Source organism: Rhinoraja longicauda, chromosome 18 (genome assembly GCF_053455715.1).
Source record: "Rhinoraja longicauda isolate Sanriku21f chromosome 18, sRhiLon1.1, whole genome shotgun sequence".
In the NCBI taxonomy this organism is placed as follows: domain Eukaryota; kingdom Metazoa; phylum Chordata; class Chondrichthyes; order Rajiformes; family Arhynchobatidae; genus Rhinoraja; species Rhinoraja longicauda.
The window spans coordinates 24868016-24886340 of NC_135970.1; the positions used below are offsets into that span (position 1 = coordinate 24868016).

The 18325-nt window shown below is 41.4% G+C and overlaps 1 protein-coding gene across 1 annotated transcript in view; it reads left to right on the top strand.

The window, feature by feature from the left end:
• Window positions 1–18325, top strand: part of abtb2b (ankyrin repeat and BTB (POZ) domain containing 2b) — a 179772-nt gene that overhangs the window by 127243 nt on the left and 34204 nt on the right. The window contains exons 4-6 of the mRNA XM_078415309.1: window positions 7767–7974; window positions 13419–13571; window positions 14858–15023. Of these exons, the coding sequence (XP_078271435.1) occupies window positions 7767–7974; window positions 13419–13571; window positions 14858–15023 (527 nt within the window). The remainder of the gene's footprint in view (window positions 1–7766; window positions 7975–13418; window positions 13572–14857; window positions 15024–18325) is intronic.

An 18325-nucleotide genomic window follows, 5' to 3' on the forward strand; every position in this document is an offset into this window, starting at 1 on the left:
TTGACATTGGCACCAGTGAAGCAACATTCCTCCCTAGAATCATATCTGCGAGTGCAGAAACACCCATTTATGCCTGTGGCTGTAGAATCCTCGATACCTATAGTTCACATGACATCTGTGCCTCCCTCGACATGTACATGAGCCATCCTTTGTGCACTAGTCGTGGTGCTAACTGCATTCCTCAGGGGAACACTCTTCCTATAAATTCATAAGTCATAGGAGCAGAATTAGGCCATTCAGCCCATTCAATCTATTCCGCCATTCAGTCATGGCTGATCTTTCCCTTTCAACCCCCTCTCCCCGTAACCTTTGAAAACCCCTTACCTATCAAGAACATGTCAATCTCCGCCTTAAATATATAAATTGCTTAAGCCTCCACAGCCATCTGTGGCGATGAATTCCACAGATTCACAACCCTCTGGCTAAAGAAATTCCTCCACCTCTCCTTTTTTAAAAGCACGTCCTTTTATTCTGCGGTTGTGCCATCTCATCCTAGACTCTCAGAGGATGGAGTTGAAACATCCTCTCCACATCCACTCTATCCAGGCCTTTCATTATTCTGTAAGTTTCAATGAGGTCCCCCCTCATCCTTCTAAACTCCAGCGAGTAGAGGCCTCGAGCCGTCAAACGCTCATCATACACTAACCCAATTATCCCCAGATCATTCTCGTAAAACTCCTCTGGACACTCTCCAACGCTCCACATCCTTCCTAAGGTAGGGGGCCAAATTCTGCTCACACTACTCCAAAAATGTGGGTTGCCCAGTGCCTTATAAAGCCTCAGCATTACATTCCTTGCTTTTATATTCTAATCCTTTCAAAATAAAGAATAACATTGCATTTGCCTTCCTTACTACTGTTCAACCTAAAAAATAACCTTCTGGAAATCCTGCACCAGCTCTCCCAAGTCCCTTTGCACTTCTGATTTCTGAATCCTCTCCTCATTTAGAAAAGAGTCTATGCCTTTATTCCTTCTACCACAGTATACGACCAGATACTTTGCTATGCTGTATTCCATCTGCCACTTCTTTGCCCACTCTCCCAACCTATCCAAGTCCTTCTGCAGACTCTGCTTCCTCTTTTTTTTAAGCTTCCCAATCCTCTAGCTTTCTGCTATCCTTTGCAATATTACATGCCTTCTCTTTTACTTTTATGCTGTCTTTGACTTCCTTTCCTAGCCACGCTCGCCTCATTCTTCCCTCAGAATCTTTCTTCCTCTTTGGGATGAAAAGATCCTGCGTCTTCCCAATTACTCCCACAAACCTCTGTCATTGCTACTCCACCGTCATTCCTGCGAGAGTCACTTTCCAATCAACTTTAGCCAGTTCCTCCCTCATGCCTCTGCAGTTACCTTTACTCAACAGTAATACCGACACATCTGATTTCATCTCCTCCCTCTCAAACTACAGGTTGCATTTTATCATGTTATAGTCACTACCTCCTAGATGTTCCTTTTCCTCACGCCTCATAATCAAATCTGGTTCATTACATCAGTGTTCAGAGCTGGTCAGGGAGTAAGATGGCTTCTATGATCCCCCAAACTGTCTGTCTCCTCTTTTGATTAATATTATACCTTGTGATGAGGTCTCAGCATTGAATGCATTATATCACAGGACACAGAGTATAATCTATTGCACAATAACAAGGAGATTTTATCAATGTTGAAATCCTTTTCCAAATGGGCACACCAGATCTGATGTCACTAAAGGAAAGGCCAAGCCCGTCCCACCAAGAAAAGTCCCAACATCTGACCACCGTAAATGATCATACCTCAGAACAAAGAGCAAAATATTGTTGCTGCTGAATATCTGAAATTTAAAAAAATGAATATGCTGGGATATTGCAGCATGCCAGGAAGTATCCATGGAAAGAGAAGCAGAGTTAACATTTCAGTGCAATAGCCCTTCACCAAACCTGGGAAAATTGGAATCATTTAAAAAAGAATCGCAACTGATTAAACAATCAACCTGAAATGTTAATCCTGGTTTTCCAGAATAAATTAGTCTGGTGGCTTCCATAATTCCCTGGCTCCATTCCATGGACAATGGACAGATTAACATTGGGAATAAAACCCAGCTGGAATTAAATTCATTTCTTCTCTTTTCAATCTTTTGAGGTTCTTTGTTCAGTGTTCATTTAATTACAAATCATTGCTATTGATTAGCGAATTGATATTTGAGCCAATAGAATTTATATGTGTCCATGGTTAAAAGGAGACAGGTGACTAAGGTATCCTTTGTTTAAATACCTGTTTGGCTGGAGGTCTCTTATTTTTGGTGTCTATTACTTCCAAAGCTGTGTGTCACTGATGCCTTCCAGGCCTCTGGCAGTCACTGAGTTCCAGCTGTGCAGAAGTATTTGTGATTGGTCCTAATTTAACCAGCATGGTAACTGTAGTAAATTACAAGCATCAATTGATGCTCGTGTACCTTAAGGACATGCACCATACATCACTGTGTTATCTCAATGCAAATGTCCTACATTTAGCTTGGGAGCAGAAAAAGATTCTAACACTGGGTGAAGGAATTAAGGCCAAGGTTTGGGAGTCCTCAAGATTCCATACTGATCTGAAGGAAGCACATATGCCCTTCCTGCTCATGAGATTTCGACTGAGAAATTATTTCATAAAACTGTAACAGTACTTCCATTGTGCTGCCACTTTCTATGGTAGAGTGAAGTAGGTAAAGAATAAGGAGAACGGCAACACAACGACAAGCCCTCTCCCTCCTCATCTCACTCCATTGAGGATGATGATGGTTGGTGAAAGACCAGTCATTAAACTCTGCTTCTTTGTATCATTTTTGATTTATTATCTCATCTGTGAATTTCCAATCCTCTCACACTTCATTACAGTGCTGAGTGATTGCCAGATGTTTAGATGCTCCGTCTTACGTGACACAATAAACCGAGGCCCCATCTGGTGGTTCGCAAGGATGTAAAGAATTCCACAATTCTTTTTGAAGGATGAGCAAAGAATTCTCCCAATGTCAAATTGCATCCCCTGCCTGTCACCTAAAAAACAGATTACCTGCTCCTTCACCTCACTACAGTCTGAGACTTGGTTTACAAATTGACTGCCAGGCTAATCTACGTGACAACAGTGACCCACTGATGAACACATTTGTCTCACTGTGTTTCTGCCTTCAAGCCATTTTTTCAGCCAAACCTTTGACTTCCTTCCCCCTGCCAACTTCATCACTGTCCCGACTCCTCAACCTTTCTGAGACAAGAAATTCTGTATTTGTAAGAGGTCATTGTTATGATAAAGGAAGCATGACAAACTGGAGCAGTGATGCATCAGGAGCTGCGTGACTATGTAGATTCAAAGACAATGAAGAAGGCTGCTCAAGTGCTGAGATAAATGGCCCAGAGAGCAAATTCAGCAAGATTGCATTTCCAGAGTGGACCTTCACCAGTGTCCCTAGTATAATGGGGATACATTCTTAACAACAGCTTTTGGTCCTCACCAGTTTTGCTCTGGGAATACAGCTATGTATACAACCGTTAGACACAAAATGCTGGAATAACAGCAGGACAGGCAGCATCTCTTGAGAGAAGGAATGGGTGATATTTTGGGTCGAGACCCTTCTTCAGACTTGGGTTACTCCAGCATTTTGTGTCTATCTTCGGTTTAAACCAGCATCTGCAGTTTCTTCCTTCACATTATGTTTACAGCAGTTATCTTTTAAACTATACTGCTGATATCTCAGCCTAAAAAAGGATGCTGGAGGAACTCAGTGGGTCAGGCTGTATCTGTGGAGGGAAGTGAACAGACAATGTTCCGGGATGGGACACTTTTGCAGACTGATGGAGCAGAGGGGAACAAGCTAGAAAAAGGGTAGGGAGGGGGCAGACCTGGCAAGTGACAGGAGGATACAGGTGAGGGAGGGAGTGATTGGGTGAGGGATGGGAGTAAGTGAACAAGGCAAAGTGAAAAGGAGACAAATGTGTCAGCTAAGAAGAACGGAGGAGGAGTGAAGTTTAATAAGTGGAGAAGTGAGGGAGGGATATGGTTGGTAGGGGGCAGAGGGAGGGGAAAGCAGGGGGGGGTGAGAGGGAAATGGGGGATTCAGAGTAGTAGGGGTTGAAAGAGCAGAAGGTGGAAGAGAAAGGAACAAGATGACAGGGGTAGTGGAAGAAAAATGTAGGGGGTAAAGGGGGCTTTTTATTCAAAATTGGAGAATTCAATATTCATACTGCTGGGTTGTAAAAAACCCAGGCTGAATATGAGGTATTGTTTTGCAAGTTTGCACGTGGCCTCACTCTGTCCTTGTAAAAGGCCAAGGACAGAAAGGTCGGTATGGGAAGGGGAGTTAAAATGGCTATTAATTCACATGGAATATGCCAGCTTCGTGTACAGAGAACAGCCAAAAAGATGATCCCAAAAATAAAGGAGATAAATGGCCAGGAAGCTGAGCAAGGCCTGAGCTCTGCAGTTGAAAGATATGGTTTGACTTGAGATATTATCAGTATTAAATACCACGGATAATTTAAACAGCAGTGATTTTGTGCAGCAGAAAAGGCAAGTGAAAAATATGAAAAGGAGCATGGGGGAAAAGAATGACTTCAAATTTTTCGAAGAATGCGATATGATAGGAAAATTCTATATCAGGTGAATTGAAAATATGTTTGGATGCTTGATTCAAAGGATGCTATTATGGAGATAAATGGTCCAATGTCATTTCAGTGTCTTTACCTTTGCTTTTCTTCTTCTGCTGTTTTCTCTTTTGCTGTTATCAATATTTGTGATGTCCCTTGTTATGTGGCTAGGATTTTGACTTAGACTCATTAATAACCTGAAAAAATGTTCCCTTCAGAGTTTGATAACCTAACCTTTCCAGAGAAATGGAACCTTTGATTCCCGCTGCTTGGAATCTAATTACATCGCTCTGAGCCTTCACAAGGACACCTCGTGTCCAGGCTGTTTGTTCAAACGCAGAGCTCGAAACCAGAAGGGAAAGTTTCTGAATTCTTCCTACAAAGAGCATGATTATTGGCAGCCCGTCAGCCAAGCTGCAGACAGACTGGTCATTACAAGCACAGAACTGTTCGAGCTAAATGGGAGAAACATTCAAAGAGCTGCAATTATAGGATTTAAAATAAAGTAGATGAGCTTCAGACGGTGTGTACAGTGGTTGCTGAGAAATGTTGCAGCATTGTTAACATAGGAGAAGTACAATTTCAACAAAGTAATAGCGCCCACAAAGGATACCATAGTAAGCAACATTGACAGCTGGCAGACAAAGTTATGACTGACTGCTGTGCATTCCCACCAATCAACCCGTTTCTTGAAATATCAGGAAAACCACCAACTTGGCCTTGGATCTTGAGGTCTCCTCATTTACTTTCGACTTACATTAGCAAAAGACTTTTCCAGTGCTGGTTAACACTCCCTCTTTCTCTTGTGACACAAATGAATGTCTGTAACATTTCACAGCAGCAAAAAAAACTATTTTGTTTGACTTGTCTACTTTTATTCACAAAACTATTTACTGAAATATCATCACCTTACTTCACCACCCAAACCAAAACAGTGCAGAATCGATTGCTTCCAAATGTCTGCTGTGCATTTAGATTCCTTATGGGTCTGAGTTTCAGAATCAGCAAGAGTGGAAAAAACTGTTGCCTATAGTGATTCTTGGCTAAAGATCTTTAAAATTTGAGAGATCTTGCTTTACAAAAAATCTTTTTCTTTCTGTTTGTATTGAAGAGAACCACCCTGATGCAGGTTTTCCAAAGCTCACCCAGCTCCTGTCTGAATGGAATCCCTGTGCGATTGAATGATTCTTTTAGAGAAGCAAATTCCCAAGCTGTGTTGACACAGGACTTGTTTCAGGTGGAGTGTCGGGTGATGCAGTAACATAACCACAGCAGAACTACAAGGGAGGACATGGGTTCAGGGCTGCATTTCTATGCATGAAGAGCTATTCTGTCTTGACCATGCTATTTATTCATCCAGTCATGGGATGTGAATCTCATTGCAATGTATATTACATCCCGAAGAGTCATTGAACTGAAGAACTGTTAACACTCAACCACATTGGTGGGATTGGAATTGTATAACAGCCAGAAAGGGTAAGAAAACAAAATTGCCTCCCTGAAGGACATTAGTGAACTGAATGGCTTTTTATGCTGACCTATTTGATTTGTGCTTTCCATTACTGAGATCAGAATCTTTAAAAAAATTCTTCAAAAAATACTTGAACTTAAATTTCCATCAACCTTGGTGAGATTCAAACACAGGTTTGTGAATCGATGGCCTTCAAAACTGGATTCCAGCCCAGTAATCTAACTACTGCATCAGGGTGCCCTTGTTTCGGGGGAATTCCTGAGGCTAAAGGTTTAACCTCCAACAGTGAGCACGGAGAGTGGGACCTATACAAAGGCTTGCGGAATTCCCTGGGGATTGTGGCAATGAGGGAGGCCAAAATTGTAGCTGCTGTTGGTCAGTATTCATGGGAGTGATGGTTAAGTGTGGTAATGCAGGGCGAGACAACCTGTGTTTTGGATGATCTGAAGTTTATGAAGGACTGAAGATAGGAGACCATCCAAGAAAACAATGGAATCCAGCTAAAGTGTGAGCAGTAGATGGTCTGAGATGGGGCAGATAGGATAATATTGCAAAGTAAGCAGTATTTTTGTGACACGGAGATGTTAGGCCACTTGGGAACAAGAAAGAAACCAAAAGGCAATCAGTCTGCATCAGTCTTCATCAGTGACCTGGGAGGCATATGGCATTGGTACTAAAGAAGAAATACAATCAAAGAACAAGGCCAATGTCTTTCATCCTCCAAGTCTTTAATTTGAAATAATCTGTGCTGTACATCCCCCAAGTAGTCTGGCAAAATAGAAATGATGCATGGATGAAGAGGTGGTGGTTGTGAGATAGATATTGTATCTTTATATCCAGGATAAACTCTTGGGAAGCTTTAGTTTATAGTTTACTTTAGAGATACAGCATAGAAACAGGCCGTTCCGCCCAACAAATCCCTGTCGACCAATGTATTCTATCCTACACAATAGGAACAATTTACAGAAGCTAAATAACCTACAAGCCTGCACATCAGTATGTGGGAGGAATCGGGAGCACCCAGAGAAAACCCATGTGATCACAGGGAGAACATGCGAACTCCGTACAGACAGCACCCATAGTCGGGATCGAGCCCGAGGCTCAGGTGTTCTAAGGCAGCAACTCTACTGCTGCACCACTGCGCCAGCCAGCAGTGATCTCCAGGGCAGAGTGAAAAACCATTGTAGGAGGTTCTCCAGTTATGACCAGAAGGGGAAGGGCTGTCCCATTTCAACTGACCAATGAAGAAAATCCATTGCTTACATTAAAAAAAATGAAATAACGAACATTGTCAACAATAGGCATGTACAGAAAGAAAGGGGAAGAAAGCACGGAGAGAGAAGAGGCAGGATAAAGTGTAGCAGCTAATAGGTGAACACAGGCGAGGGGGGTTTATCAAAAGCCTACCTCGCTCGTGTACACCTATTGCCTGCAACGCTTTGTCCTGCCTCTCTCTCCCAGCTTTCCTCTCCCTCCCGTACAATTAGTCTGAAGAAAGGTCCCGACCCGAAACATCACTTATTCTGTACTCCTCTAGTGAGTTACTCCAGCACTTTCCTTTTGTGTAAACCCGCATCTGTAGTGCCTTATTTCTACAGATAGAAAGTATTAGTTATGCTTCTAATGTATGCCCTTCGCCTTTGCGGTCTCATGTGTTGACAGCTGACCATTTTATTCAGATTGTGCTTCTTGTCCAGGTGATCTTGTGTCTCGAGCCATGCACCATCTGCAGTGCTCAACCAGCCTGTCCCCAGGAATGAGTCCATGTCGTCATGGCAGGCAGCAGCCTGTCACCTGGTCTCCCGACGCCCTGCACACACTTTACTACTTCCTGCGGTGTCCACAGATGGAATCGATGGAGAATCCCAACCTGGATCCACCTAGAGTCTCCCTAAATAATGAAAGGTAACATTTTGCCAATCTACAGTTTTCATTTTAAGCTTCCCTTTAGCCTGTTCATGGACCTTATTAAAATGCTCTTATAAAAGCTTTCCCCAGCATAGATTAGTTTTGCAAATCCCGGAAAGATACCAATTAAATGCTTGCCAAGTAACAAATGTTAACTTTGATATAGAGTCATAGATTGATACAGTGTGGAAACAGGCCCTTCGGCCCAACGCCCACACCAGCCAACATGTCTCGGCTACACTGGTCCCACCTGCCCGCGTTTGGTCCATATCCCTCCAAACCTGTCCTATCCATGTAAAGTTCAAGATTGCCATAAATTCCTGAGTCAGGAGTTTACATTCTGAAAAGAAAGGCCCACAAAATGTTTAGACTTGTCTACTTTATGTGAAGAGCAGTGGAAGTGTGGAAGGGGTGACTTAGCAAGTGAGTGGTGGCAAAACTGTATGGAAGGAATGGGAGAAATTTTTAAGGGTATCAAAAATTAAGAGGTGTTAATTTTAGGGTTAAACAAATAAGATGCAAAATCTTTTGTGTGTGTCTCTACTTGGATGTTAACAGTTATTGATGATGGATGATAAAATCAGAAGTAAATTGCAACTTCCCACAATTAAACTTCAATTTGGAAATTATTCAAACATTTAGAATAAGCAAAGCAAGTGAAGAAGAAGAATAGATTTTAAAATAAACTTGGAATTCTTTGGTTTAAATTGTTTGTATTTTGATGTATTCTCCATCAGGAAATGATGTGAATGTGCTCTCCCCCTCTATCATTCCTCCTCTCCCTCACCCTCCTCATCCCCACTCCATCCATCCAAATAAAACTAGTGAAGGATTATCACTCATCCATTATTCTTTTTGACAGCATGCTATGTCACTTGGTAACCACTGGTTTCATATATTTGTGTTACAATTGTTACTGAGCTATTTAATCAAATCATTATTCTGCTGGCTTTAAGTATCGGGTTTCCTGACTAACATTAATCATTTTCAGGAAAAATGTTAAGAGGCAAATTGAAATTGGCCAGCCTTTCAAATTTACTGTTTGCATGACTTTGCAGTGTGCAAGTTGGCTGACATTGCCCACAAAACACATGCCTACATTTCAAATTAATGTACTCGTGCATGTGAAAGATACCATACACATTCATTCAGTTTAATGCAAATAATTGAAGAGAAAGGAATAGATGGTTGTATTGAACTATTGATGGGAGAGGGTATTATGGTATTTCAACAGCACTGGAGATAATTCTAAGTCATAATCAGAATCATACAGCACAGAAATACGCCCTTCGGCCCATCTCATCCATGCCGACCAAGATGTCCCATCTTAGCTAGTCCCATTTGCTTGCATTTGGCCCATATCCCTCCAAACCTTTCCTATTCATGTACCTGCCCAAGTATCTTTTAATTGCTTAAAATACTTAATGCTTTCAATGCTTAAAATTCTGTTATATAGATCTGGCCCTTAAGTCCAGGCAACTTCTTCATAAATCTTCTCTGCACTCTTTCCAGCGAATTGATTTTGTTGAATGAATGCTTCTGTACGATAAACACAGCACAGAGTTTTCATGCACATGCCCTCAAGCATTAATTGAAGTTACACTGCATGATTTTTGTCCTCAAATAACATTTAAGATATTCTAGCACCCTGCTCCAATCAGTAAAACCTATTCTACACTTGTATTATACACGCTGAAATAACAAAAATATTGAGCACATAATGGTACAGTCCACTATGCAGCTTGTCTTTTATTTAAACTTTTCCTGTTGTTTCAATTCGCAGATATATTCTTGCTCACAAAAAGAAATACTTTTGTTACAGTGAATGGTGTGACATTTTCCGATCATGAATGGCATATTCTTGCACATGCTGTCTTTCTATTGTTAATTTGCTAATGTCCCCTCTCTTCAATGAATGGCAATGTACGTGTCAGCTGCTAAACTTCTCCTTCCCCATTGGGAAACCCATTTAAAGGTTTCACAATGGATTCCATTCTAAAAATAGAAAACAATTCAGTCTGTCTCTTTAACCAAGCAGCTCAAACAAGGGAGGCAATTGACTGCTGCAGCTTCCTGGTAATATTGTTTATGGAATTGCTATTCACTTCCGATACCCATGAATAAACACCTCGACAGGATTCACAGGCATGCTGAAACCCCTTTGTGGATACAGGCATATTGTTAAATATTTGGAAAACAAAATGGTTTGACTAAATCCACAACGATGTGGGGATGCAGCAGGTGGTGTTCATTAACTCTCATCTTTATTCACGAAGAAATTTACTTTGGATTAAAGAAGATCCTGCAATATACTGAAATAAATTAATATTTTAAGGAGGGAATGATCCATATAATTTAATTCTAATGAATACTTTATGTCCAATTACTTGTCCTACAGATAATGATGGCTTTGTTTATTTCCAGGATTTTGCAATTTAATTTCTGGTTTCCCTTTTTATAATGAAAAGTAAATCAGGGTTGGTTTTGGACATTAGTTGTTCAAATGTAAAATAGTATATTTGAGAAATTAAATGTTTTGCAACATCATGTATTTCATTAAACCCCTTCAGAAAAAACAGACACAAATTGAGTAACCAATTAAAATGGGGATTGGGCAGAAGTTGGCTGTGTTATTAAAATGTATTGAGGATGTCTATGAAGCCAATATATGCAGTCATGGCAGTACTGATTGTGACCTTTAGCTGTTAAAGTAATCTATAAATTAAGAGCATTACGTAAATTGTCTAGAAAATATTTCAAAGGGCAGAAAGTGTAATATGAACTATCCAATCTTGCATCTCTCACATAATTGCATTTTCCATCCATTGCTGGTTTCAAGTTGGATGGCTGCAGAACCTCTTAACTGTGCTTCTCATATGTTTGCAGTCCGTTTTATTTTTACATTTTGTGATGATCTTTTTTTGATAAATACTGTCACAGGACCTGCAGAAATTTATTGTGTAGCTTACAGCAAGTGACAGGAACATGGTAGCGTGAACTACCACATGTCAGCAGTGCAAAATTCCCTCCAGTAGCCTGAATGGATATGTTGGGAGCAAATATCCTCATGTTATGGTTGGCCTTCATCCTGATTAAATTTGATTACTCATTGCTGACCAAAGTAAAGTACCAAGGGATCAGAACATGATTTTTATAAACGTTCTTCTTTTATAAGCCTCTTTGTGAAATGATCAGACATTTTCATTTTTTGTGCTAACAACTGAAGTGGTAAATAATGCAATGATGGCTCCAAAGATGTGCAGGTTTGTAGGTTAATTGGCTTCTGTAAAAATGTCCCTAGTGTGGAGGATGTGGAACTGTGATAACATAGAACTAGTGTATGGGTGATCGTCGGTGTGCCAAAGAGCCTGTTTCCATGCTATATCTCTAAACTAAATTGAGGCTCCTGTTAATTGTGTAGACCCTCTCCCTCCAAAACCCTTACACTGGGGATGTATTATTGTACAGAATGCTCCTGAGTGGTAGAAAAAATAAATTGGCTAATTCATAATAGTCTAAAGAATACCTCTATTTGTCCATTAAACTGCAAACCATTACTTTTAACAGGAAACAAAGGAAGTTGTAAGTTTATTTGCAGGAAGAACAAATCGTCATTGACACTGTTGTCTTTTTAGTTCAACCTTTCTATAGCCAAGATTCTGCAAAGGTCACCACTTCTACAGTTTGATGTTATCAAACAGTGCCGCAAGCAGATGAGCAGATAATTTAAAATTTCAAGCATTCCGCCATGCATCAGAACATAGCATGCAAGCTCAACAAATATTTAAATTCAATGTAACAGGGAAAAAGAGGAGGACGTGGTGGAACAGCATGCAAAATTAGGTTGGCAGTTGCCTCAGATGATCTGTTTCACACATGCTTCAAATATTAATCTTTTCCACTCATCTTCACATTAAATTGGTCAGCTATTGATCCTGCAGTCATTCCGATGTGACCTGCTCACTTTTCTGGTCACCCTTCCCTTTGATTTGACAATAGACAATAGACAATAGGCCATTTGGCCCTTCGAGCCAGCACCGCCACCAGATTTGCTTCTAATAATATGCTTATCTTTCATTTTCTTGGTTTTGATAAAGGACTGGACCTCTGAAGCATTAACTCTTCATAAGCAGACTGACTTGCAATGCATTTCCAATGTATTCTGTGTCTGTAGGTTTCCAGGTGGTTTGTTTCATGGTACCACAGATGAATTGCATGCTATGTATTGATGGTTTTCTTTAATTTTAGTTCTAAAATGGATTTTAATTTGTTATTTGCAATAAAAGAACAGGAAAAGACACAAAGTGCTGGAGTAACTCAGCGGATCAGGCAGCATCTTTGGAGAACATGATAGGTGACATTTCAGGTCGGGACTCTTCCCGCTGAGTTACTCCAGAAATCTGTCCCATTTGGTAAACCAGCACCTGCAGTTCCTTGTTTCTACAATTCATATTTCTTTAAAACAACATTGATTCAGTCCCTACTTTTTATGATTGAACAATGGAACTTTAGCAATCTATCCCTGCAAATTACCATCAAATTTTATTGAAAGCCAATTAGTGACGTAAACATTCATAAACTCTTCCACTATTTGAAAAGGAACCACAAAATATAGACGTACAGGTATGTAGGTTAATTGGCTGGGTAAATGTTTTTTAAAAAAATAAAAAAAAATTTAAAAAATTGTCCCTAGTGGGTGTAGGATTGTGTTAATGTGCGGGGATCACTGGGCGGCACGGACTTGGAGGGCCGAAAAGGCCTGTTTCCGGCTGTATATATATGATATATGATATATATGATATGATATAACGCTTCAGTGCAATACGTGACTCTATTGAAATACAGTGACATGGATGCATTTGTCTGTCGCATCCATAATATGTTACTGTATTTCAATAGAGTCCCATATTGCGCTGAAACTTTATATTTTGTAGTTCCTTTTCAAATATTGGAAGAGTTTATGAATGTTTATGTCACTAATTGGCTTTCAATAAAATTTGATGGTAACTTGCAGGGATAGATTGCTAAATTTCTATTGTTTAAGTAGGGACTGAATAGAACTATAAAGAGGCACAGCATATTGTGTATTCAACAAGAAACACTGAATACAACTCCACATCAAGTAAGAACAAGGGTCATTGGTTTAAACCTGACTAAAGAGATATTTAAATTATCTTAAACAACATTTTAAACCTGCCTTGATAGTTCATACCACAAATTGAGATTGGAAACCCAACTCTTTCAAGTTGATCTGCAACTTCAGAGGTCAGGCTTCTTATCATCAATTATGTTTGTTGCAACGTTCCTTGCAATCTGGTTATTGAAACTGGGAACAGTCCTCAAATTATGGTCTGCCTGGTGCATTGAGGGTGACTTTTGTTATTGCTAAAATTGTTTTTACTGCAGCTGAATGTTAAGGAGTTCTCTTGCAATATCCATAGGCCCTTCATGTTGCTGCCTCCATTGATGGAGTGGATGAGAGTAGCTATCACACACGCTGAATACCGGCGCAGTCCAACAGTCGATAGTGATGATGTGAGGCAGACTGCCCGTTTGCTGCTCCCGGGGCTGGATTGTGAACCTCGTCAACTTAAGTATGTGCAGCTCCTTCATTGCAGATTTTTTAAAGTTGAAATGTGGAGAAAGAGGCACCCGTCCTCATGCAGAGTGCAGTGAGATGCCAAGGCTTTGGGGAAACACACACTAATTGGATCTTAAATGTGGTCCTAGACTTTGAGGTCAACTGGATTACCTGAATAATCTTGTTTCTAATTCCAACTTCCTCAAGAACTTTGAGGTGACCAGAACTGGGTACAATACTCCACAAATGCAGCCTAACCAAAGTTCTATAAAGCTGTATAATCACTTTCTGACTCATACACTCAATGTCCCAACCAATGAAAGTGACCATACCATACTACTCTATCTTCTTGCATTTAAACTTTCAGAGAGCTATTGACTTGGATCCCAAGATCCCTCTGTACATTAATGTTGTTAAGGATCTTGGCATTCAAATTCTTGCCATTGTATACATTCCCTCACACTTCACACCTCAAATGCAACACCTCACGCTTGCTGGGATTAAACTCCACCTGCCATTCTCCACCCATTTCTGTAGTTGATCTATATATTGCTGTATGCTTTGACAGCATTCCTCACTGTCCACAACTGTCGAATTTTAGTGTCACATGCAAATTTACTAACCAACCCCTCTCATTAGGTCATGTGATAGGAGTAGAATTAGGCCATTCGGCCAATCAAGTCTACTCTGTCATTCAACCATGGCTGATCTATCCCTCCCTCCTAAACCCATTCTCCTGCCTTCTCCCCATAATCACTGACACCTGTACTAATCTATCTCTGCCTTAAAAATATCCACTGACTTGGCCTCTACAGCCTTCTGTGGTAGAGAATTCCACAGATTCACCACGCTCTGACTAAAGACATTTTTCCTCTTCTCCTTCCTAAAGGAAAGCCTAAAAGAACCTGTTCTGTATCCATACGACCAAATCACTGGAAATCCTGTGCATCTTAATCTTCTAGATCAGCCTGCCATGTGGGAATTTATCAAATGCTTTACCAGTTAAGGAGAGGTAGAAAGATCTGACTTGCACTCACCAATCACTGGTGGCAGTGCGCCTGCCACCCAAAGACAGCATTGAGGACAACCTGGTAAAAGAATCCCTGTTCAGGTACACAAATGGAAACAAAACCTCTCTGCAAGTAAATGAGTAACTCACCATAACCTTTGAACCCTTACAAATTGTATTCCAGCAACAACAAAAAATCAATACCATTAGGAAGGAATATTAAATGTTTTTTAATTGATTGAATTAGATTCTACTGACACCATGCAAACATTTGTAATACATTTGTTTAGAACCGAGGATTGTTTCAGCTCATTTCGAAGACTGGATGCAAAAGCTGCAACGGCCAAGTTTCAGCAAGACCTTGGGTTTCGCATGTTGAGCTGCGGCAGAACAGATCTGGTGAATCAGGCCATTGAGCTTTTAGGAATCGATGGTGTCAACACCATGGATAACCAGGTAATACTTGTTTCCTTTCTTGATTTTAACTTCTTTGATTTGGTGACATTTGTAAGAATTTTAACCATAATTAATAGGGCAGAAATGTGTCAGTGGTCATTTGCATTAAACAGATGTGAGAGTATAAGCTGCTGTTGTAATCATCACCCAATTTCCGATTCCGTGTGGTCAATGGAACTAAATGGCAAAAGGTGATTTCAATTAGTGACCAGGCTAGAATCCAAAGATTAACTTCTCTCATAAAATCAATGTCTAATTATAACCAAGCTGTGTGGCATTTATCTTAAAGTACTATCGAACACTTTCAAAGAATACAAATACAAATACAAATTTATGTTACATCTATCATTATCTCAAACCATCTGAAAGCACTTTACAGCCCATGAAGTGCTTCTGTTTGATGGAGGAAATGCAGCTGCCAGGACTTGGACCTAAACTGAGCTGTCCATGAAACAATTAAAAAAAATTAGCAGATGGCTCTGAGCTTGCAGATGCAGTATCATCATCATCGACGATCTCTTGAAGTATGATGGTGACCCGGTGGGTTCTTTCTGTTTTCCCTCCAGATGGATATGTGTGCGTGACATTATTGAACATGGGGAAACTGGTGCATTGAGAGCCACAACACTGTCCTTGACAGAAACAGATCATGATCTAATGCCATGGACTCCATGGTGATTGGGAGTCTCTCCCTGCTGCAGCCTCCTTCTGCTTTCTTAGCTGATGTGATGCTCCACCTGCTGGCCAGCCATTATCCTGTGCCTGTTTCACCACTGAGGTCTTCTCCTTCTTAGGCAGGACTTTGACAGGAACCTTGACCTGCCCACCAGGGGGGCCCTGCCAGAAGCACAGCTCCAGATGGTGTAGCTCTCAGGATCTTAGGCAGTCGCAATCTTCACCACCACAATAAGATGGCGACCCTCAGAGAAGAATGTGGTATACAGTGAGGAGAATAGTGAGAGTTTAAGTGTATGAAGACACAATGGTAGAGTGAGCAGACAGGCTACAGAAGAAATGTAAAGCAGAGAATTGTGAAGTAATCTACTCTGATGGGATAAACAAGGAAAGGTAATAGAATAAATGTCACAATTTTAAAGAAGATGGCAGGAAAACATTATGAGTGCATACGCCCATGAGCCAAAACATTATGACTGCTGACAGGTGAAGTGAATAACATTGATTATCTTGTTACAATGGCACCTGTCAAGGGGTGGGATATATGAGGCAGCAAGTAAACAGTCAGTTCTTGAAGTTGATGTGTTGGATGTAGGAGAAATGGGAAGGAATAAAGACCTGAGCGACTTTGACAAGGGCCAAATCATTATGGCCAGACGACTGAGTCAGAACATCTCTGAAATGGCAAGGCTTGTGGGGTGCTCCCGATCAGCAGTGGTGTGTACCTACCGACAGTGGTCCGAAGAGGGACAAACCACAAACCGGTGACAGGGTGTTGGGCGCCCAAGGCTCATCGATCCGCGAGGGCGACGAAGGCTATCCCGTCTGGTCCAAACCGACAGAAGGTCTACTGTGGCACAAGTCACAGAAAATGTTAATGGTGGTCACGAGAGGAATGTGTCACAATACACAGTGCATCGCACCCTGCTGCTTTTGGGGCTGTGTAGCCACATGGTCAGAGTGGCTATGGTGACCACTGTCCACCGTCAAAAATGCCTACATTGGGCATGCAAGCGTCGGAACTGGACCTTCGAGCAGTGGAAGAAGGTCGTCTGGTCCGATGAGTCCCATTTACTTTTAGACCACGTGGATGGCCGTGTACGTGTGCGCCGTTTACCTGGGGAAGTGATGGCACCATGATGCACTGTGGGAAGACGACAAGCTGTGTCTGGGGGCAATGTTCTGCTGGGAAACCCTGGGTCCGGCCATTCATGTGGACATCAATTTGACACATGTCCCCTACCTAAACATTGTTGCAGACCAGGTATACCCCTTCATGGCAATGGTATTCCCTGATGGCAGTGGCCTCTTTCATCAGGATAATGCGCCCTGCCACACTGCACACATTATTCGGGAATGGTTTGAGGAACATGATGAAGTGTTCACGGTGTTGCCCTGGCCTCCAAATTCTCCAGATCTAAATCTGATTGAGCATCTGTGGGATGTGCTGAATCAACAAGTCCAATCCATGGCGGCTCCACCACGCAACTTACAGGACTTGAAGGATCTGCTGCTAATGTTTTGGTGCCAGATACCACAGGACACCTTAAGGGGTCTTGTAGAGTCCATGCCTCGGCGGGTCGGCGCTGTTTTGGTGGCACACGGACGACCAATAGCATATTAGGCAGGTGGTCATAATGTTTTGGCTCATCAGTGTATATCCATAATTCTTTAGATGTGGCAGCATTCTTTATTTTAAAAATTATATAGGATTATCAGCTTTATAAATAGAATTATGTAGATATGGCAACCCTCTGTGAAATGTTGGTTCTTTGCAGCTCGGGTACAGCATCCAGATCTGGGGCCTCCATCATGCTGCACTGTGTTGTTGGTTCTTGGTGTTCACATAACCATGGTGTCACAGTTGGCATGGTTTCAGTGAGCAAAGGCTGATTAGGGCCAGTTAATGCTTCAAGGGCCTGTCCCATTTAGGCGATTTAAGGCGACTGCCGGTGACTAGGCTGTCGCCGACAGTTCACCGGGGTGTCGCGGGCATGATCGTGAGGAGTCTTCAAAGAATCGTAGTGGACCTCGGCTAGTCGCTGAGAAACCAACCGGTATAAAATTTCTCGGCGACAGCTGGCTAATCGCCAGGTATCGTTGCTTATTGCGGGCGCTGTCGCATGCAGTCCCCAAGTTTGCTAGATGCATTTAGAAGCATATAATATTAAATTAAGTAAAGTCATTTGAAGATACCATAAAATACTTGTGTTTAACCAATTTACTTACCGTCAGGACATTTGACAGGTAGATTGGAGGCGACAGTGTGATGCTCAGGTAAGCGTGGGGATTTTTGCGATGTTTATGGCCATCAGCGATTACATTTAAAGTAGGCTGCCAACCCAGATATGCAATCCAGAAACCAGATATGCATCTCCCGTACATTTTCAAAGAATGCCCACACTCCGCACAAAAATCCATTTAACCACTTTTAAAAATAAATTTCTTAATACTGCTCTTAGTAAACTGGAAGTTTATGCCTTGTTACCGTGAAGCTTGGATTTCAAGTAACCCGGGCAAGATGTAATATTTCAAAACTCTCAAGTACTTACCGACTTGTCAGTAATTTCAGCGAACATTAGGACGCTGGAGAAGCATTGACAATGTGGGAATTTTGCGATGTTTCT